Source organism: Eubalaena glacialis, chromosome 18, assembly GCF_028564815.1.
Source record: "Eubalaena glacialis isolate mEubGla1 chromosome 18, mEubGla1.1.hap2.+ XY, whole genome shotgun sequence".
In the NCBI taxonomy this organism is placed as follows: Eukaryota; Metazoa; Chordata; class Mammalia; order Artiodactyla; family Balaenidae; genus Eubalaena; species Eubalaena glacialis.
In genome coordinates, this window is record NC_083733.1 from 34,409,372 (window position 1) to 34,431,848 (window position 22,477).

Sequence of the window (22,477 nt, forward strand, 5' to 3'; positions counted from 1 at the left end):
AGCATCTTCCAAATGCCAGGTGCTCTAGGGTACTAAAGATACACGGATGACAAGGACTCAGAACATAGGGACTTTAAGAATAAGTCAGCTGCCTAAGTGGTTAATGGAGGAACCAGGACTACGACCCAAGTCAATCTGCCAGGCTGGACTCTTCCACTACACATGGCCCAGAGACCCCTTACCTGGCAGATGACATCACGCTTGCTTTGAAGCAGCTCCCTAGTCCCTTACAGGGACGGGGCAACTCTCCTCAAAGCATGCTCTTTGGAACACTTCTTCCGTGTAATATTCTGTAAGTCAGGGTCTTATTGGCAAGAAAGAGAAGCTGACTTTGGCTGATTAAACAGAAGACAGACTATCGAAAGGGTATTGGGTACCTCACAGGATTTTGGGGAGGTCTGGAGAGACCAGTTCAAGGCTAAACTTTTAGAAAAAAATGCCCAGACCCATGCCATCAAACTGGCCTGATGAGGAAACTGGTGCCACTACCACTGAGCACTACTAAGTACTCTGCAACAGAAACTTATCTTTACGGCCTCACCCTCGTCCCAAATGCAAAGGAGGGAAGTTTTCTGGGTTGTCTTCGGAGAGACTGGACTCATTCAGCTGGCATTCCCCACACCTAGCAAGGGCATTCAAAAAAAGCTTGGTAGACAAATATCATGACAAATATCCAAATATCCACAGTGAACGTTAACAGGCATTTCACAGAATGTCAGGGAAACAGGTTTCTCTACTGCAGGACCACTTGGAGCTTTTAATATGCTTTGGAGCATAGGGACTCTCTAAGAAGATAAAATAGTTCCCAATCATTGGTGATCATCGAAACTTTATTTCTGTAACAGGTAACCCAGGATGGAAAAAGTGGTAGACGTTGTGCTCAACTGCTCCCTCTCTTGGCCTCCCACAAAGTCCCACTCATTTGACTACTAAAAGCTCTTACTTCTCTGGTTCAGGAGCCCTCATCTCTCACCTGGACTATATAGCAGCAGTTCCCAACTGCCCTCCAGGGCATGGCCCTTCAGTCCACACAGTAGCAGTCATGATCATAAAATGCAAATCCAGTTAAGTCACTTCCCTACCAAAACACTTCGGTGGCTTGCCACTACCCTCACGAGACTCCCAACCCCAGATGCCTACTTCCTTCCAGCCTCAGCTCTTGCCACAATTCCTCTCCAACTCCTCGCCGACAGGCAAGTTCAAGAACTGCCTCTGCCCCACCCCTAACCCCCACGACTGACCCTTCAGATCAGAAGGAAATAACCTCTGTCAAGCTGTGCCTGGGCTGGCCCAGTTCCTCTGGGCTCCTATAGCATCCCACACTTTTACCTCATAGCACTTAAACCACATGGTAACTGCTCAATCACTGGTCTGTATTCCCCCCAGACAACAAGTTCTGAGAGTGCAAAAATTCTTCCTCACACAAATACCCGACAAAGCACTTGCCACTTAAAGGGCAGTGTACAAAGGAGATGAAAGAGCACACCTAAAACTTTCAGGTAATGGATATCCTTTTACTTTTTTTTGTCTCTCACACAGTCAGACTTGCATAGCACACATTCACTAAAAACGTCAATTTAAAAAATGTTTTGTGTTCTATGATACAGACAAGGTACATCTATTTTTAGTAGAAAAAGATAGAAATTATACTTACCTAATATAAAGCATATAGAAAGTTTAGTCTGGAAAAAGAATGAGACTCAAGTTTCTTTGGTTTCAACAGGAGAGGAAATGATAGAGTCACTTTAGTTGCTGATAAAGGCAGAGCATCTGTCAGCCAGAAGGATGTAGAGACTCAAGTCTCTACAAAATGCCCATCAAGGGTCCAGTTCTAAAGGAGAAAAGAGCCACTCAAAAAGCAGCACTATCAGGCAGTCACAGCCTTAATGTTTTCAGTGAAGCTGCTTGAGAAAACACCTAGAACCATTTTTGGTTTCTTACATCATTCGAGGCCAAATAGCCTTTCTCTTTGTATTTAATCCAGCATTCAGGAGTTTGCTTGATTCAAAAGATAAGCACAACTTCCTCCTGGCTATCTCAACTGAGATGTTGGTATTAGGTAAAGTTGTAACAGTGAGGTTTTTTGTTTTGTTCCTTTTTTTACTTTTAATGTTTGGTTTAACAACTAGATTTACTGAGCATTGACTCTGTAGCCAAGCACTGTTTAAGTGCTCTCCATGAATTAACAATTTAATACTCAATATAAGATGACTGGCGATATACCTATATCCTATACATTATCTTCCTCTACCGAGGAGATTGGCATTATACCCATTTTATAAATGAAAAAACTAAGGTTACTAATTTGACTAAGGTTACAAAACTAGCAAGTAGTAGACCTGAGATTAGAATCCAGTTTGGCATAAGAGTCTACATTCTTAACCATACCATTATAATGGCTCATGACTTAAGTTCAACACACACACATAAACATCCTTTCAATCAGAGTCAAGAGGCTTGGTGTTGGTTGTCTTCAATAAGCCATGGGGACGTAGAGTAAAGTCACTTTGAAAATCTAAGACTGTCTTCCCCACCTGTAAAGTTAGAGGACTAGACTCAACAGTCATTTCCTAACAGTGTGGAAGAGCGTATGAGAGAGTGAGGGTGCTGGTGATGAGAGGCTAACCTGGCAAGGATCCTTGGGCCATTTCAACCAGAGCAAAGACTTTTTTGGAAAATGAATTGTTCTGTTAGAAGTAAAGGTATGAAAAATCTTTGGAACTGTAACAAAAGTTTCCTTCTTGGAGCCAATGGATTCCAAGTAGCCTGGCATCAGGAAATCCTTGAAAACCTCTCCAAGTACATGCACAGTATATGTACATACACAGACATATTTTTCTAGGGGAAAAGATTCAAGGATTTTGTTAAATACACAAAGTAGCTGATGATTCCAAAAAGGATTTAGGGCACATAAAATCCCTCTTCAGCTTTGTACTCTTGGAGGAAACTAGTGATCCAGGTTTGTAGAGCTTAATTTTTGAGAAAACCTGCATTTCCTAATTAAACACCAAATATTATCAGACAATGATGAATAAGAAATATTAAAAGGGGACTTCCCTGGTGGTCCAGCGGTTGGGACTCCGCACTCCCAATGCAGGGGGGGGCCCAGGTTCAATCCCTGGTCAGGGAACTAGATCCCACATGCTGCAACTAAAAGATCCCGCATGCCACAATGAAAATCCCACATGCCACAACTAAGACCCAGCGCAGCGAAATAAATAAATATTTTTTTAAAAAAAGAAATATTTAAAGTATTCACAGCCTAATAAACTGGGTACCTTCAATTGCTACTTGAAATTTGCTCTACTGGACACACAGTTAAAGTATCTCATTTTACTCAGCCTGTATCTGACTCATTTTATGTTAGCCTGTACCTGACACACACAGTAGGTTTAAAATTTTTTTCAGTTACAGACTTTAAATAAACCAAGGAAAAAGCCCAATCACTAAGTATATATAAAGTATTTATTTTTATGCACATATTTACCTACAAAATTTACACAAAATAAAACAATGCAGAATATATGGAATACCCTCTTAAAACTTCGTAGGAGCAGAGGGGTTTATTGCTGCAGTCCAAAGAATGAAATTTTACACATGTGAAAGCCAAGATGAACACATTTAAGATAAACGGCAGCCTTGTTAAAAAGTTTTTTTGTCCTGTTTTTGAATTTTCAGCCTTATGTTAAATGAAATTTAAAAGATTGCTCGTGAAATAATTTAAACCTTTCAAAATCTTCTAATAAACAGGTAAAAGGCACCTCCAGTTCTTTAAAATATTTACAGCAATCCCAATAGTTTAATTTTAAGGACTGTTATAGTACATGTGGCTAATATGCATACACAGTATGTCATTAACTCTCTCTAAACAGTGAGAATTGTAGACTCTAGTTTGTGGCACTGCTCCCAAGTTATCCCTGTGATGGTGTCGCTGATCAATCACACCTGCACAATACTAGTGTAACAGCATGTCTACCACAGCATAAAATCCCATTATCTAAAACAATGACTATCAAATTCCCCAGACAATACATAATTTATAATTAAACTTGTCTATTCAGAAGCCTTTGGAGTGTTCTTAAAATCATTAAAAAAATATAAAGTATATTTAGCATTAAATGAAAACAATGAACTGGAAAATATCACAATAGTGGCTGAAGTTCACTATCTAGTTTAACAAAAACTGTTTCTCAAAACACCTATAATTTCTTACAACATAATGGAGATGAATTTTCCTTAGTCTAAGCTCAATCCGATGTTTTTCCTGCATTATGATTAAAAGAGAGGAGTGTAAGAGTGAAAGGCGCAGCTATACGTAATAGCTGGTTTTAAAGAGCTGTGGAGATGGCAAGCAGATGTTCCTGAAACACTGGTGCAGGAGAACAAAGTCCACATAACGTTTCCTTTTTAACACTGGCACTGATTTGCTATTTACAGTAGTTTACAAAAATACATTATAAAAACTGGATGAGGTTCTGTTTCTAAGTTTAACTTAGTAACATACATACATACTTCATCTGCAAAAATCTTTGCAGGATCTGAAGTACTAAAGTGACACTAATACTGAAACACAAATAATCAAAGGTACCAAAGCACTGATTACGCGAGTCATCATCATGAAGATAATCTGGGTAAATATTGCACATTTCTTGTCAGTTGTTGCTATGACGTTCACATATCCAACTGTAAAAGCAATCCTTTATGGCTTTTTGCTGTATCACTTTTTGAAGAAAGGTTGTTTTAAGTCCCATAACAATGAGTGCAGATTGTCATTGAACATGAGGCCTAGGTTTCAAAATTAGTTTTCCTGTCTGTAAAAATGAAAAAAAAAAAAAAGTTTAAAAATATACAGTTCTATTAAGAACACCACCACTTATCTAGAGACCTTAAAGGGCATTAGAACACCCCCCTATATTTAGTCAAGATTGAGCAATTAATAATTATATTTTCCAAGTGTTCTTTGTGTGGAACTTTCTTCTAAAATCTTTAGTACTTTAAAACACACACATAAAATCTTTATTTGATGAATTCCCTACCCACTGGCTACCAGAAAATCAGCCAACCAAGCCAGTGGATAAAATAAAATCCCGACTTATATAGACTAATTTATGCCCCTTACCAAATGAAGTCCATAAAACATAAATAAAACTATGTATTTGAACAAAAATTTTTCCCTTTTTCTAACATTAAAACTTTAATTTCCTCAAGTTAAAATGTAAACCAATGGTTGGAGCAATAGACACTCATACACTGCTGGTATTCAGTGTATGTGGATACAACTCTTCTATAGGGCCGTCATATTTATCAAAAAAAAAAAAAAGCATATACCATATAATCCAAACAATTCCACTTCTAGGAATTTATCTGAAGGAAACTAGATGCAAGGGTAAAGATGTACATCTAAGGTGCTATTAATTCAGTATTTACTGAGTGCCCATTAATGTGCCAGACGTTGTGAGATGCTAGGGACCCAGTAATGAATTAGACAAAGTTCCTTGTCCTCACAGAGCTTAAGTTCTGGTGAAAAATGCACAACATATATAACATGCAAAGTGTGGACATAGGGGATTAAATTATGATGTGTCCATAAAGTGGGACAGTATGTAATTAAACAAAATGGAAGATCTTGAGATCATGCAGATAAAAAAACAGGCCTGGGACCTTTCACACAGTTAACCTTCAGTATATGGTGGCTCTTAAATCCTAATGTTGGGTCAAAGAAGCTGGTTTGAAAAATTCGTAACATCTTTTTATTTTTTTAATGGTTCTTTATAAACTTGACTATAACATCTTTCCTTTATAAAAGTAAATGAGAATACACAATAAAATATAAAACATGGTGATTATCTTTGGTTAGTAAAATTCTAGGTGGCTTTCAGAAACACACTTTATTATCCTCAGGTCAAGTGTTGTCAGGATTCTGGCTCCCTCTCAATTCTCACTTTCACTTTGTTTTTGGTAACTCCTTGATATCTTGGTAGAACTTTGATACTAATTTTTCTACTGTTTTACTGAGGTATAATTCATGCACAATAAAATGCTCAAATCTTGTGTACAGTTTTCTGAGTTTTGACAAACGTATATACCCATGTCGCCACCACCCAGATCAAGCTACAGAACATCACCACCACTCAGAAAGTTCCTCCATGCTCCTCTCCAAGGTCAATGGTACCCCCCACTCCCTACATAACTGCTTACCACAGATTAATCTGTCTCTCTCTGATCTTTAAGTAAATGGAATCACACAGCGTGTTCTTTTTCATCTACTTCACTCAACGTGTTTCTGAAATTCATCAACATTACTATGTTTCAGCAGCTTGTACCTTTTTATATTGCTATTACAATATAGAATGTATAGTATTCCACTGTATAAAAATATCATGGTTTTAATCCACTTTAAATCTATTTTAAATTACATAAGACATTAATGTAATCTCATTATAAAAAGTTCAAACAAGATGAGCTTAAAGTCATCCTTTCCATTCACCTCAAATACTAGCCCTCTTACAGAAGAAACCAGTTTTAGCATGAATTCTTCCAGATTGTTTTCTATGGATTTACATTCACATATATGAATAAAAATTTGGTGCTTCTATCATGCTGATTGAGGGTAAAATACATCACTTGGGATTTGTTTTTAAATAACCTGATGACAGGGAAGGTGGGCAGGGGTACACATGAAATAAGAATGGCCATGAGGTGATACCTCATTGCAGTTTTGATTTGCATCTCTCTAGTAATTAGTGATGTTGAGCATCTTTTCATGTGTCTCTTGGCCATCTGTGTGCCTTCCTTGGTGAAATGTCTATTTAGGTCTTCTGCCATTTTTTAACTGGATTGTTTGGTTTTTTGATATTGAGCTGTTCGTATATTTTGGAGATTAATCCTTTGTCTGTTGTTTCATTTGCAAATATTTTCTCCCATTCTGAGGGTTGTCTTTTTGTCTTATGGTTTCCTTTGCTGTGCAAAAGCTTTTAAGTTTAATTAAGTCCCGTTTGTTTATTTTTGTTTTTATTTCCGTTACTCTAGGAGGTGGGTCAAAAAAGATCTTGCTGTGGTTTATGTCAGAGTGTTTTTCCTATGTTTTCCTCTAGGAGTTTTATAGTGTCTGGTCTTACATTTAAGTCCTTAATCCATTTGGAGTTTATTTTTGTGTATGCTGTTAGGGAGTGTTCTAATTTCATTCTTTTACATGTAGCTGTCCAGTTTTCCCAGCACCACTTATTGAAGAGGCTGTCTTTTCTCCACTGTATGTTCTTGCCTTCTTTGTCATAAACTAGGTGCCCATCTGTGCATGGGTTTATCTCTGGGCATTCTATCCAGAATGGCCATTATCAAAAAATCTAGAAACAATAAAAGCTGGAAAGGGTGTAGTGAAAAGGGAACCCTCCTGCACTGTTGGTAGGAATGTAAATTGATACAACCACTATGGAAAACAGTATCGAGGTTCCTTAAAAAACTAAAAATAGAACTACCATATGACCCAGCAATCCCACTACTGGGCATATACCCTGAGAAAACCATGATTCAAAAAGAGACATGTACCACAATGTTCACTGCAGCACTATTTACAATAGCCAGGGCATGGAAGCAACCTAAATGTCCATCGACAAATGAATGGATAAAGATGTGGCACATATATACAATGGAATATTACTCAGCCATAAAAAGAAACGAAATTGAGTTATTTGTAGTGAGATGGATGGACCCAGAGTCTGTCATACAGAGTGAAGTCAGTCAGAAACAGAAAAACAAATATCATAAACTAACGCATATATATGGAATCTAAAAAAAAAAAAAAAACTGTACTGATGAACCTAGTTGCAGGGCAGGAATAAACGCACATATGTGGAACCTAGAAAAAGGGTACAGATGAACCGGTTTGCAGGGCAAAAATTGAGACACAGATGTAGCGAACAAACCTATGGCCACCAAGGGGGGAAAGCAGCAGCAGGTGGGGGTGGTGGTATGATGAATCGGGAGATTGGGACTGATATGTATACACTGATATGTATAAAATGGATGACTAATAAGAACCAGCTGTATAAAAAAATAAATTAAATAAAATTCAAAAATTCAAAACAACAAACAAAAAAAACCAACGCTTTGAATGCATTTCAGGGAAGAGGAAAGCACCAAAATAGGGAATATTCAAATCTAACTATTTGAAATGGTAATTACTTCACCTTCTATCTATGAAAATAAAGCACCATTTAAAAAAAAAAATTAACTTAGGAAAAAAAAGAAGGCAGGGCAGGAATAAAGAGGTAGACATAGGGGGCTTCCCTGATGGCGCAGTGGTTAAGAATCCACCTGCCAACGCAGGGGACACGGGTTCGAGCCCTGGTCTGGGAAGAACCCACGTGCCACAGAGCAACTAAGCCCGTGCACCACAACTACTGAGCCTGCACTCTAGAGGCCACGAGCCACAACTACTGAGCCCATACACCACTACTGAAGCCTGCACGCCTAGACCTGTGCTCTGCAACGAGAAGCCACCACAATGAGAAGCCCACGCACCGCAAGGAAGAGTAGCCCCCACTCGCTGCACCTAGAGAAAGCCCGCGCACAGCAACAAAAACCCAACGCAGCCAAAATAAATAAAACAAAAGTAAATTAAAAAAAAAAAGAGATAGACATAGAAAATGAACTTGAGGACAAGGGGTGGGAGGGCGAAGTGAGAGTAGCGTCGACATATATACACGACCGAATGTAAAATAGTTGGCTGGTGGGAAGCAGCAGCATAGCACAGGGAATCAGCTCAGGGCTTTGCGATGACCTAGAGGGGTGGGATAGGGAGGAGGGGAGAGAGGCCCAAGAGGGAGGGGATATGGGGGCATGTATATGCACATGGCTGATTCGCTTTGTTGTGTAACAGAAACTAACACAGTATTGTGAAGCAATTATACTCCAATAAAGATTTAAAAAAAAAAAAAATGGCCATGAGTTGATTTATTGTTGACACTGACTGATGATACACAGGAAGTTCATTTAGCTCTTCTCTTTGCTTTTTTATGGTTGGAAATTTACATAATTAAAACTTAAAAAAAAAAAAGGTACCAAACTGACCATATTGTTTGATAATTTACTTTTTGCTCCTAACAGTGTGTCTTCGAGATACTTCCATGTCCATACTTATAGATTTACTTCTGATTACCTATGATGTGGCTTTACCACACCCTATTTTACCACTGTTGAGAAACAAAATTTCTGTTGAGAAACAAAAATTATTTCCATTTTTTTCACTACTGCTAAGGATATTACAATGAACAATCTTGTACCTGCCTCCTTGCGTACATGTGTGATGGTCCCCCCAACCATGGTAGTTGGGGAAAAGTAGAATAGTTAGGTCATGAGATATGCACATATTACATTTTATATGAATGATGAAAATTGCCCTTCAAAATGGCTGCATCAATGTATATTCCCAACAAGCAGTGTATGGCTGGATCATTTCACCACAATACTGGAGTTATTTAATCTTTACTAATCTGACAGGTAATACAAATGAACTCAGTTTTACTTTGCATTTCCCTGATTACAAAATGAGGCTCTCCAGTCTTTACATGTTTATTGGCCATTTGTATTTCCATTTCTGTGATACGACTTACCTTTTCCATTTTAAAAATGTACTATTTGTCTTTTTATTATTGATTTTTAATAGGTCTTCAAACATTCTGGATACTACCCTCTATCTATTAGGTACCTTACAAATGATTTCTTCTAATTACTGCTTAACTTCTTCTCTTCTGCTGTACAAAATCTTCAAATGTTGGTGCAATTAAATGTATCCAACTTCTTCCATTATGGCATTTCTGTTTCGTGACTTAAGAAGATGTTTTCCTATCCCAAGGTTATAAACATATTCTTCCGTATTTTCTTCTAATGCTTTTATGGTGGGATGTATATGTCTTTTTTTTTTTTTTTTTAATAAATTTATTTTATTTATTTATTTATTATTATTATTATTATTTTTTGGCTGTGTTGGGTCTTCGTTTCTGTGCGAGGGCTTTCTCTAGTTGCGGCAAGCGGGGACCACTCTTCATCGCGGCGCGCGGGCCTCTCACTGTCGCGGCCCCTCTTGTTGTGGAGCACAGGCTCCAGACGCACAGGCTCAGTAATTGTGGCTCACAGGCCCAGGTGCTCCGCGGCATGTGGGATCTTCCCAAACCAGGGCTCGAACCCGTGTCCCCTGCATTGGCAGGCAGATTCTCAACCACTGTGCCACCAGGGAAGCCCTGTATACGTCTTTTTAAATCTATTTAAGACTTTACCTGGAATTTAGTTTTTTTAATTGATGTGAGGTAGAGATCTAAATTCATCTTTTTCCAAATGAAGAGCCAACTGTCTCAATACTATAAATAGCCTATTTCTTCCCTTTTGACTTGAAAGACTACCCTTATCTTCTACTAATTTTTAAAAAATCTAAGTGTTTAATCTTTATTCTCTTCCATTGATCCAGTTGTCTTCCTGCCCTAATACTTTTTTTGGCTTTTTATTCTAATTTTCTATACTGGGTAGGTATTACTTAATAGTTTTTTAAGTTGAAGGTAAAAATGCTTTTATAAATAAATCAAAATTGTGAAATATTCTTATACTGATATGTGATCAACTTTTAAAAATACAGTACATTCATATGTCCACAGTCTGTCAATTAATCTATGACTCTATTTAAAATCCTACATATGGAACAGTGTGAGATACTTAACAGTAGTTTACAAAACCAACTCCCACTGAGCCATTTTTGGCCAGTAATGACCACTGTATTTCTTTGAATCTAAGATAGCTTCAATTAGAAGATGGATCATGACTTTATGTCATTAAGAAAGATTAAACTCTCAACTCTACCAATTTAATTGTAAGACACCATTGATTATTAGATGCATGTCAATCGTCAGAGATGTTACAATGTAAAAAAAAAAAGTGTCTTAGGATCAATTGTACAACGAATATCCCCCCTATTAATTCCATGGAGACAATTTATTGTTAATAAAATGTTTGTTTTACTTAAGCCAAAACACTTCAGTCCTTTCACATGTGTCTACAGTTTTCTAATGAAAATACTTACATCATCACAAGACATGTTGTACTCTGCTAATACAGTTCGACATCGAGCAGCTATACTGAATAAATGTGGTCAAAGGAAAATTTATATTTGAAGAGTAAGCTTTTAAAAACACCTAGAGATTGAGAAGGTGGTTTAATTTAGTTCAGTGAATAAAACTCAATTCATGGTAAAGGATACATTGACGGTGCAACTACTCTCTTGTGTATTCCAGCAAAGAACAAGCCTATTAGAGTGATACAGCTAATGGTGAAAAATGGATGGTTCCATAATGATGTGAAGAAGGACACCTGTAAAAGAAGAGTTGGAAATATAAAAATGTTAAAAATCTTAGAACAATACTGATTCCTACCTCCCCACTTGTGCATGAATGTATATAACATTTAATTATCTAAAATATGAGAATTTGGAAAGTCCCCTGGTGGCCTAGTGGTTAGGATTCTGGGCTCTCACTCCTGTGGCCTGGGTTCAATCCCTAGTCAGGGAACTGAGATCCCGCAAGCCGCGTGGCACAGCCCCCCACCAAAAAAACAAACCAAAACAAAACAGATAAAGTATGAGAATCTGGAGACTTCCAAAAATCCTAGTTCTCCATATTGCTATACTATGAAAATTAAAATAATGTATGTTTTATATCTTCAGTGTAGCAAGACAATGTAGCAATATTCCCTCCATTCATTCCAAATGCTTCAACCATTAAAAATTTACTCCTATAATAAAAAAACACCCTACCAAAAATATTTACTGAACCCTTCCTAGTGAGAAGTAATTTAAAAAGCAGAAGACTACAAGTTCCACGAGAAAAGGGACACTGTCGTGGGCATCATTATTCTCCCAACACCTGAAACAGCACTTGGCAAATATAGGTGCTCAACAAATATTGTTGAATGAATGAAGATGAGGCCTCTGATTCTCAATGAAAACACAAGTCAGACGTGATCTGGTTATCTTCCCTATTAAAAAGCAGAGGTGAGCAAACTCTGCCGTTCATAACCTGGTCTCAGTCTAATCATCTCCTGCCACACTTGCACACTTATGCTACCATCTTCCTTTTCTCCTCTTCACCTGCCTAGCTCCTACATATCTTGTAAGAGTCAGTTCCAGCATCTCCCTTTCTCTTTGAAAGAGGCAAAACATGAGTTTGGTTTTGAAGCTACTAGATTTAGATGGCCACAGAACAACCCAGCAGGGGAAAATGATTAGTAGCTATCCATAAAAAACTAGAGTTCAAGAGAAACAAGGGGCTAATTTAAGATCGGAGAATAATCAGTTGACAGTAGAAAACAGAAGCATACGTAATTCTAAGAGTAGGTAGAGGGACAAGGGTACAGGATCCAGGATTGGAACAAGAGTAGGCACTGAAGCCAGACTACTGGGGAGTCGGAATGTGGACTGAGAAGACAAGTATTTAGAGTCTAGAAAAAGAAATGGAATGGACTAGAAACTAAATGGGAGCAACAGAACCAAGCTGAGGGCATCTGCGCTCCACTCTCATAAGATATGTGTACCTGTTTCAAGACAGAGAACTAAACTTATGAAGAACACTGGCCTAGCATGGTACTGGTTAAATAGATTTGTCAAATGAAGAGATGACAGGTTGAAAACATCAGGAAGGAAGACGCTCCCAGAAGGACGAGATCCTGAAGAAAGTTTAATATTCCAGAGTAATGTCTTCTTAAACCTTTGAGGACAGTTTAATTCCCACAGGAATTATGTGCCTATGTTTTATGTGCCCTGTACAAGATCAGCACATACAGAGTTTCAATTTTAATTAGACCAGTCAGTATCAGCCTTCCTTCCTCCATGGCAACAATCAACTGCATCCAGGTAACAGTTTCCTCCTTTAGTTCAGGCATTCGTGTACTTTCCAGTTTGCCATATTCCTTCTCTCCTTGTGTTCTTCCAGCTAGCCACTGGCTTTTGAGTTTGCAAGTCCTCTTACAGACAATTGCTATTCAAAACTCTTGTCAGGTTTGAGGTTATTAAATAGTGAAATATAAAGAGCCAACCCTTAAGCTAATAGTTATATTCTCACCTAATTTAGAAAATTATATTAACTACAGAGTTTTGGGCCTATTTCAAATTACATTTAATTCTGTGTTTTATTAAGATCTCAACTAGCTGAAATCAGCTTATATTTTTCACAATTAGAAGTCAGATTCATTTCCCAAGATAGACCTTTTTTAATCTTCTTGCCAGCCTCCTTCACTCTTCCCCTAAAGATGAGTACCAAGCACAGCCTTAAGATCAGATTTTTATAAATGAACATACAGGAGAGTTTCCCATCCATCATAAAAACCCCTCTACTAACATGAAATCCCACCACCAACTTCCCCTGCTTCCTACTCTTTTATATCTCCACCTCAGTGGGTAGAGTCAGGGAGACTACATGGTAAATAACCCCCTGGCTGTCTGAACTGCCATTTAGACTGCTGACAAAAGCCTTATTTTTAGGTTTTTCTTTTGCATAACCCAAAAGGTTGTAAATAAAGCTACTGGAAGTAGTATACCTAATTACAGTTTAAAAGGGGAAGTAGGGTTAAATTTGTGAACACTACAACATCATTATTACCTAAATAAACCTGAACTGGGGGAAAAAAACTTCACTGAAAAATTGAAGACGATTACTTCTCTAATAAAAAAGCCCAAGTTTGAAATTAAGGCACAAGTTGGTAGAAAGAGATAGAAATTTGAGAAACATGCTACCAGCTTTCATCAAAGGATGCTTCAAGAAATAACATTATGAAATCTGTTATTGCATTTGGTACAGGAATATTCTTAGACAGTGCCCAGTGGGAGATCTCTCAGTGTTTCTTATATTAAACTTCAGGCAGAATTTTTTTTTAAAAAAGACAAATGCTGAGAAAGAAAAGCTTTGCTAGCTTAAAGAACTTACAAATGTGTTCTCACAGATAATGAAAACCATGCAACTAGCTGTGACTTTAGAGACTAATTTAAAACTCAACCCTGGCAATTCTGCTGGCCCACAGGGCCTATGATATCAGTGACCTGGTTTCCTTCCTGGTTTTGACCTCATACTCTGTTTTTACTGGTCTTGACTGTTTATTACATTTACATTTGCTATTTTATCATAATGTCTCCTGCAAGGTTGTCTCAAATGTTTTATGAGATGAGGAAAGGAATTAACAAAGATAACTCATAGAAAAAAATGTTGTTTTATAATTTTTAAAAGCTGGCACTGATGACACTAAATGAACAAAACAGAACAAAGACAATGTTTACACTGAAATATGTAAAAATGAGATATGTAAAAACTGTACACAAGTTCAGAAATGAATGAGAAGTAATATAAATGAGGTAGTATTTCTTAGGCTTTTTTCTCTGCAAAGATACTTAACCCACAGCAGCCAGCCAAAGTTTTTCTCAAGCAAATTAAGATAAGGTGTATTTTTAATACAATGATTAATATCACTACTAGTACTAATAGGTAGCATTTGATTAATACTTTACAAAGAACAAAGCACTGCTATATCCACTGTCTCAATCTGTTAAAGATTTTAAATCAAAACTTCTACCTTTTGCGTCTCGGGATCTATTAACCAGTTCCAGGCACCAGTAGCTGTACAGACAGATACCACTATAAGAAGCACTGATGAAAGATAAACACGAAATTAGTAACAAAATAAGCTATTAATATGATACTACCACCAGTTCTTAATAAATGACAGCCAAAGGATGCAGCACTTCATTAAATGGAAAATGTACTCCACTCAGGACTTAGGAGACTTGACGTATGACCTTGAGGAATTCTCTGAAACAATGTGAACCTTAGTAACTGAGAAGGATACTGTCCCCCTTATTACTTTAGTCAGAATTTCTGAAGATTAATGAAATTAAAAGCAGTAAGAACCAAGATGGTAACACTTTAATGTAAGATTTTCTTATGTAACTTTCAATGTGCTTTACACTGATGTTACAGATCTAATAAATTCAAAACAAAAAACAACCCCCCCCAAACCACCCCAAAAACCTCATTTTTTTAATGTAAACAAACCAAACAAAGACTCTTTCATGAATGCACTGAGAATTTGGACTAAAGACTTTTGCCTTGCAGACAACTGCTTGTTGTTGAATTAAACAAAGGTCAATCTCAGGAAGTGTGGAGCACACCAATCAGTATCAGATTTTCTTTAAGGGACTTAAGGAAGGTTGGGGTAGAAATTATTGACAGTAGAAGTTCAAAAAAGTTTCTTTCTCCCCACTAAGCTAGAATTATTTTAGAAATTCTATATAGATCATAAGTAAAACTTAAGAATATATGGTAGGGCTTCCCTGGTGGTGCAGTGGTTGAGAATCTGCCTGCCAATGCAGGGGACATGGGTTCGAGCCCTGGTCTGGGAAGATCCCACATGCCGCGGAGCTACTAGGCCCGTGAGCCACAACTACTGAGCCTGCGCGTCTGGAGCCTGTGCTCCTCAACAGGAGAGGCCGCGATAGTGAGAGGCCCGCGCACAGCGATGAAGAGTGGCCCCCGCTTGCCGCAACTAGAGAAAGCCCTCGCACAGAAACGAAGACCCAACACAGCCAAAAATAACTAAAAAAAAAAAAAAGCCTATAAAAAAAAAAAAAAGAATATATGGTATTACTAAAAAATAATAAAGGAGCACCAAGACCTAGTTAATATTCTGGAGACCAATCAGTTACTATCTTTCAGTTGGGATGCATACATTTTTAAAATGTAGAGATCAAGCTTCAAAGTGCAACATAAATATAGTAAAACTTTATCTAGAATTCGTGGTGATACACTTTTAGAAGAGACAAACCATAGAAAAACAATCTCATTTTAGGTATTTAATAATACTCAAAATTTCAAACTTATGTTCTCAGCTCAGAACAGAATAAACTCAATTTCTTATAATTCTACATTTCCAATAAGAAACACGCTAAAGCAGACAGATTTTTTTTTTTTTTTAAATGAAGCAAAAGCAAAATCAAACCCACCAGAAGGGACCTCATACACATACTTTGGTTCACTGAACAAGCTAATGGCATTTGTATGTAAGCACTTAGACCGTGAATCAGAGAAAAAGTGTGTTCATTACACTTTATAAGATAGAAAAGCATCATATACATTTTAAAAGATTCTCAAGTAACAGTGAAACAAGGTTTTGGGGGTAATTCCTAGGTAAACTGGAGAACCTGAGAAAAATCATTACTTGTGAATTCTAACCAATCAGAATTCCTGTAGCATATGACTAAAACTTTGCAAATAGATTTAATAAAAATTACACAAAAAATCTCGACATAGGAGAAGACCCTTAACTTCAATAGGGCTCTTCAGTTTGGTCCCACAAAGTGAATTATACTTCAAAATAAAGTATGTCCTCAACATGTGCTGCTGTACTTCCTTCTTGGCAGAAATTAAATTTCAGCAAGGAACAGCCAAGAAATTAAGACCGTCCCAACATAAATTAGCAAAGTATTTTGCTTATTGAGGTCATCACTTGTATATTCGTCTGCATTTCCTATATATTTCCATGGGGCAGTAACCACAATACTTTCAAATCATATTTTACAGCACTCGTTGAATATCATTTTCCTTAACAAACTTTATTCCAATAGTTTGTAGGCAAAATTGTAAAACTGCTAAACAGACTACTGAAATTTTTACTACGTGTGCTGGTTATAAGATTTATAATATTTGTTTAAAAGTATATGTATTTTAATGTAAAAATAAAAATTCAACCACACAAAATAGACTATTCTCTTAGAGTTGTCAGTTTCTTAAAATTTCTTTATAATGCCATTATCTACAATGTTAAAAAAATGTAAAACTGTCCAAATGAAAGGGAATCTTATGGTTTAATAAAGATTTGCAAGCATTTGTAAAACAAAAGTTTTACAGAGAAGCAAATCATTGCTAGGCAGGAATAAAAGTATCAATTTTAAGTTTATTTTCCCTTAAAAAACATCCAGGCACTTACTTCTCCAACGTCCAGTGGCAGGTTGCAAACAATGAATATATTCAGTAAGTCTCCTCTCGAAAGCCTTGAGATCTAGGTAAAAAGATTTCAATTTTCTAATTAGCTACTCTTACTAGTTTGAATCTATTAAGATGAATTTTAGGTACTCTGCTTCAGGTCTTGCACACCAACTTACATGTATCACTGCACTGTTTACTTCTTTACTATGACAGCTTTAAGCACTTGACAAATACATTAGGTTTCTTTAATACCAATTTCACATATAAGGAAACTGACCGATTCACTTTTAGAAGCGTCATAAAATGGTATGTGGAAAATCAACAGCAGCCTCAGCCGGTGCCAAAAGCTAGAAATTTGGGGGTTGCAAATAAAGTATCAAAATCAGGTCGAGTTTTAATTCCGATGGAACCAAGAACTCCCTATTAGACAGAACAACGTTATTACCTAACACCGAAGTCTTCGAAGTCAATTTGAACGCAATTACCCGATTCCGATTTCCAGCGCTTGTATTTCATTAATGGCTACGCTTTCAGTCTGGACTTCTGATACGGCTAACAGGTGGATATGCAAAGACGCTCCCCTTTCCTCCCTCCCAAGAGGTTACAGTTGATCTTCGTGGCACTTCTGGAGCGCCGACGCCTGGTTCCACCACACAGGGGCGTCCAAGGTACTCCCTCTGAATGAGCAAGGTGGGGTATCACTTTCAGTTGCGTTTTTTGAACTTCAGAAAAGGAGACCAAGAGGCACTCCCTTACCCCGGCAGTTATCAGAAACCACGGCAGAAATCAGGGATACAATTCGTGCAGTTATCAGAAAAAAATAAAGTGAGTTAGCATACTACAAGGCACGAAGTAAAAATGTTTGCTAATGAATGAGAAATATAAGCAGCCCGGACGAGAAGCTACATGGTCTAAGCTTGGGGAATGGAGGAACTGACGCAACGCCCCCCCCCACGCGCGCCGGCTGAGGCCACGCGCGCCGGAAGCAGCGACCGGCCGGATACAGCCGCCCCTTGGTCCCTGGGCCAGCCCCCGCGCCCCCAGCTCCGGGCCCCGTCAGTCCATCCTTCGCGGCCTCCTCTCTCCGGACCAGGTTTCCACGATTCAGGCCCCTCCGGAGCCCCGCCAGCTTCCGGGAGAAGCCCGGAACCGGCCCAGGCGGCCCACCCTACCTTCCGCCTGCTCCAGCGAGTTCATGTCGGGCGGCAGCTCCGTTCACCGGCGCTGCCCCGTCCGCATCGCAGCTCCGCGGCCCCCTCCCGGCCCGCAGCTCCAACTCCCACCTCTAACCGCTCCCTTGCGCCTCTCCTCTTAGCACCGCCCCTTGCCTAGACCCACTACGTTCATTGGACACTTCTGCCAGACCCCATAACTAAGACGGTTTTCTATTGGCTAGCTCCTGCACGGGCTCGGACCCTGGAGTTGGACGGTCAGCCAGAGGGGCCAAGAGCTGACGGCGGCCGAGTGGGCGTAACACTGGCGCCGCCTCCTGCCCTGGGGAGGAACTGCAGCCTGTCCGCGCAAGTCGGTTCATTCGTATATTCCTCGTTTCCTGCTTGGTTCTTTCATTACTCGAATACTTATTGCGCATCCGCTACCTTCCGGGGAGTGTTCTGGTCACTAACGAGGGATGCAGTAATCAACGAGCTAGCTCTCCCTCTAGGATTCAGAGGGAAATAAGGTATGTACAGAACCAACTAGAAACCAAATAATGGAATTTCTTGCTTTATAGTACCTCTTTCCTAGATACCTAACGCCTTAAGTACGTATTTCTCCCTTGATTATTTTTTCTCATGTCACCCAACTTCCATAAATCGTAAAACAAACAAGGTATTCTGGAAATTTTAAAAAATCTGTAAGGCACTGACTACATTTATACTTGATTAAAGTGCTTTCTTGCTCATTTCCTTGTGGTCATTCATTCATTCAAGAACTATTTATTGCGTGACATGTTAGGCACTGTATTTATCAGGGATGCAGTTGAGCAAGATGGACAAGATTCCTGTCCTCAAAGTGGAAGGGTTACAGCAGGCAATAAACATGCAAATAAATAAGTAATTTCAGATAAGCTTGGTTAAGTGAAGGAAGTAACAGGGTAATAGGATACAGTAAAATAAAGGAGGGGTAACAGGAACTAGTGCTGGGGAAGAGCTGCATGGAGCAAGGCATCTGAGTTGAGAAACCCAAGAAGCCATGCAAATATGGGTGCTAAGAAGGTTCCAAGCAGCATTGGAATTTTTTCACTGTTGATACTTTGTGTATTTTATTCATTCATGGTTCAGTTTTCCTCCTCCCTGCTTGCCAGTAGAATTAATTGACACATCCGTGCCCATTACTTCACTTTGTAGCTGCCTTTACCTTAGCACTGTTCAAAGTTTCCATTTAGGGAGGCTTCCTCTGGACCAAACCCTTTACATACATGATCTCATTTAGCCCTCCGAGGCAATCTTTTTTTTAAACTGTGAGTCAAAACCCCTGAGAGGGCCATGAAATCTATTCAATGCTCCATAACTGTTATTTTTTTAAACATGAACTAAAATTTAAAATATTAGCATTGCTAGAAGTTAAATTTAAATATTTCATGATTTTTTGTTTCATTTGTGTGTGTGTTGCATGTGTGCTGTGTTGTGATCATAACGTAAAGCATATACCTAACTGAGGGTTCCAGTAAAAAAAAAGTCAAAGTTTGAAAGCCACCAATGTAGGTATTAATGGGCTTGTTTACAATGAGAAAGGTAAGAACGCATTTGCCCAGATCTTGCAGTTGTTGTCATAGCCTGGATTTAAGCCCTAAGTCAAACTATCCCTTTTGACTTCTTGCTCGGTGTTCCATTTCTCCATCTCCAAGTCTGATTTATCAGGTTCCCTTTGGCACCCAGCAGTGCTTAGAGAATGGCTAGTGAACATCTGTCACAGGACAGGCCCTCCTGGGCTAGATTCTGGGCAGGTGAGGAGGGAGACAGACTGACAAATAGGACATTGCAAAGCCTTGTTAATAATTGGGTGCTTTGCTAACTTACCTTCAAAGGAGACAGTTCTGCAGGACTTTGCCTGATGGGGTGTGCTAGTCTCTAGCAAGAGCTTGGGACCACAGACGGAAGACTAAGGACTACCTCCTGGGGTTCTCCCTCTCCATCGTTCATTTTCATCTGTGCTCAAAAGAAATGTCGAGATGCTCTTGTATGTACAATAAGAAATATCACTTTCATTAAAATGTATATATGTTCCTTACAAGAGCAAATGCTTCTTCTTGATCAAGAGAGCAGGTATAGTGTTTGTTTATTTTGTATTAGGTTACGGAAGAAAAAAAATTGGACTGTTACATGCACTTTCTTGGAAGGTTGAAAGGAAAGGGGTGGGGTCCAATTTCTGTAACATTTAATACTTACTAACAACAGAGATACTGTAATTTTACTCAAGTAATCAAATACATTTTTTTTGGCAACTTAAAAAAAAAAAAAAAAGTGGCGCAGTGGATAAGAATCTGCCTGCCAATGCAGGGGACATGGGTTTGATCCCTGGTCCGGGAAGGTCCCACATGCCGCGGAGCAACTAAGTCCGTGTGCCACAACTACTGAGCCTGCACTCTAGAGCCCGCGAGCCACAACTACTGAGCCTGCGTGCCACAGCTACTGAAACCCGCACACCTAGAGCCTGTGCTCCGCAACAAGAGAAGCCACCACGATGAGAAGCCCGCGCACCGCAATGAAGAGTAGCCCCCGCTTGCTGCAACTAGAGAAAGCCCGCGCGCAGCGACGAAGACCCATTGCAGCCAAAAATAAATAAATAAATTTATTTTTTAAAATGTTGAACATGCCTTTGAAAGGGTGCACATTTTTATCCTGTCATTGGCATCTGCATGTATGGATCACGGGGGCTTGAGGAACAGTAAGGGAGGAGGAGAGGAAAATAGGAGCTCATAGTTAGGCTAAAAAATTTGGAACCTGAAGTAATGGGGAGACCAAAGGATATATATTTGTAGAAGCATCATATCAGTGAGATTTGTCAAGAAGATAGTCAACAAATATTTAAGGAATACATGTTCCAGGCACTGGGATATGAGCCGAGAATGCAAAGGTCTCTAGGAATCACTCCTGCCCTCTGTAAAGATAGAGTTTAGTGTAAAAACAGAAGTCAAAATGCTAAAGACTCTTAAAACATCAGTGATAAGATAAAGATCTGCTTCAAAGAGGGATATCCATACAATAGCTAAAGTTTGTTACATTTTACTGGAGGTCTGGCGCTACATCTTTTATAGTTCAGGAGCATTAGACTTCTTTTAAACCCCACAGCAGCTCTATGAGCCAAAAGGTGTTATCAAATCCATTTTAGAGTTGAGTTTATAGATATAAGTAGATGAGTTGATCAGCTCCAAACCCTGTAGCTGGAATTATCATTGATTCTCTCCCTCTCTCTCTCTCCACATGGTACATCAGATCAGGTAGCAAATCCTGTTGGCTCTACTCTGCAGCTACCACTCTGATCCAAGCCACCATATAGCCTGGATTTACAGCTGTGGCCTCTCACTAGTCTCCTGTTCCCACCCTTTCCGCAAAGAGTGGTTTGTAAAACACTAAAAGATCACAGTAGTTTTGTCCTCAGACCCTACCAATGGCCCCTTGCAGTGACTGCAACAGAGATCTTCATGCCATTTCCATGGCAATACCTTCTAAAATAATTTTGACAAATTATATGCCTCCTCACATGTTTTTAAAATTACATCTGAAATTTTCATCATGGGCTTGAATCCTTGTGAAAGATGTAATTTCTGGTATTGTATATATTGACATTTGGAAAGAAACTCTTATATCACTCTTTTAAAGGTATTCAATGGAATTTAAATACCATGGCAATTTGACACCCACCATCATCGCTTTAAAAATACTTGAATATCTCTTATGAATATGGACATAAAAATCCTTTAAAAAATTAGCAAGTCACATCCAGCAACATATAAAAAGGATTATACAACAAGATGAAGTGTGTTTTATCCTTCGAATGCAAAGTTGGTTTGACATCAGAAAATGAGTTAGTGTAATGAATCATATAAATAGAATAAAGGACAAAAACCACATGATTTGGGCTTCCCTGGTGGCGCAGTGGTTGAGAATCTGCCTGCCAATGCAGGGGACACGGGTTCGAGCCCTGGTCTGGGAAGATCCCACATGCCGCGGAGCAACTAGGCCCGTGAGCCACAATTACTGAGCCTGCGCGTCTGGAGCCTGTGCTCCACGACAAGAGAGGCCGCGATAATGAGAGGCCCGCGCACCGCGATGAAGAGTGGCCCCCACTTGCCACAACTAGAGGAAGCCCTCGCACAGAAACGAAGACCCAACACAGCCATAAATAAATAAATAAATAAATAAATAAAATAAATAAACCCAAAGTTTAAAAAAAAAAAAAAGTAAGCTGAAATATTAAAAAAAAACAAAAAAAACCCCACATGATTTGATGAGGATATAGAGAAA

The 22,477-nt window shown here is 38.8% G+C and overlaps 1 protein-coding gene across 4 annotated transcripts in view; it reads right to left on the minus strand.

Moving 5' to 3' along the window:
• The window catches only part of LOC133079188 (nuclear envelope phosphatase-regulatory subunit 1), a 63,616-nt gene extending 45,310 nt beyond the window's left edge, over positions 1 to 18,306 (minus strand). Inside the window, exons 1-6 of one of the 4 annotated variants that reach the window (XM_061174577.1) lie at positions 18,182 to 18,306; positions 17,495 to 17,686; positions 17,011 to 17,082; positions 14,602 to 14,675; positions 11,246 to 11,355; positions 11,069 to 11,123 (exon numbers count right to left, since the gene is read on the minus strand). In XM_061174577.1, coding sequence (XP_061030560.1) covers positions 11,069 to 11,123; positions 11,246 to 11,355; positions 14,602 to 14,675; positions 17,011 to 17,082; positions 17,495 to 17,525 — 342 coding nt within the window. In that variant the 5' untranslated portion in view covers positions 17,526 to 17,686; positions 18,182 to 18,306. Of the gene's footprint in view, positions 1 to 3,488; positions 4,812 to 11,068; positions 11,124 to 11,245; positions 11,356 to 14,601; positions 14,676 to 17,010; positions 17,083 to 17,185; positions 17,267 to 17,494; positions 17,687 to 18,181 lie in introns of those variants that run through there. The other 3 variants (XM_061174576.1, XM_061174578.1, XM_061174579.1) reach the window with 3 other exon arrangements.
• Positions 18,307 to 22,477: the final 4,171 nt, after the last annotated feature.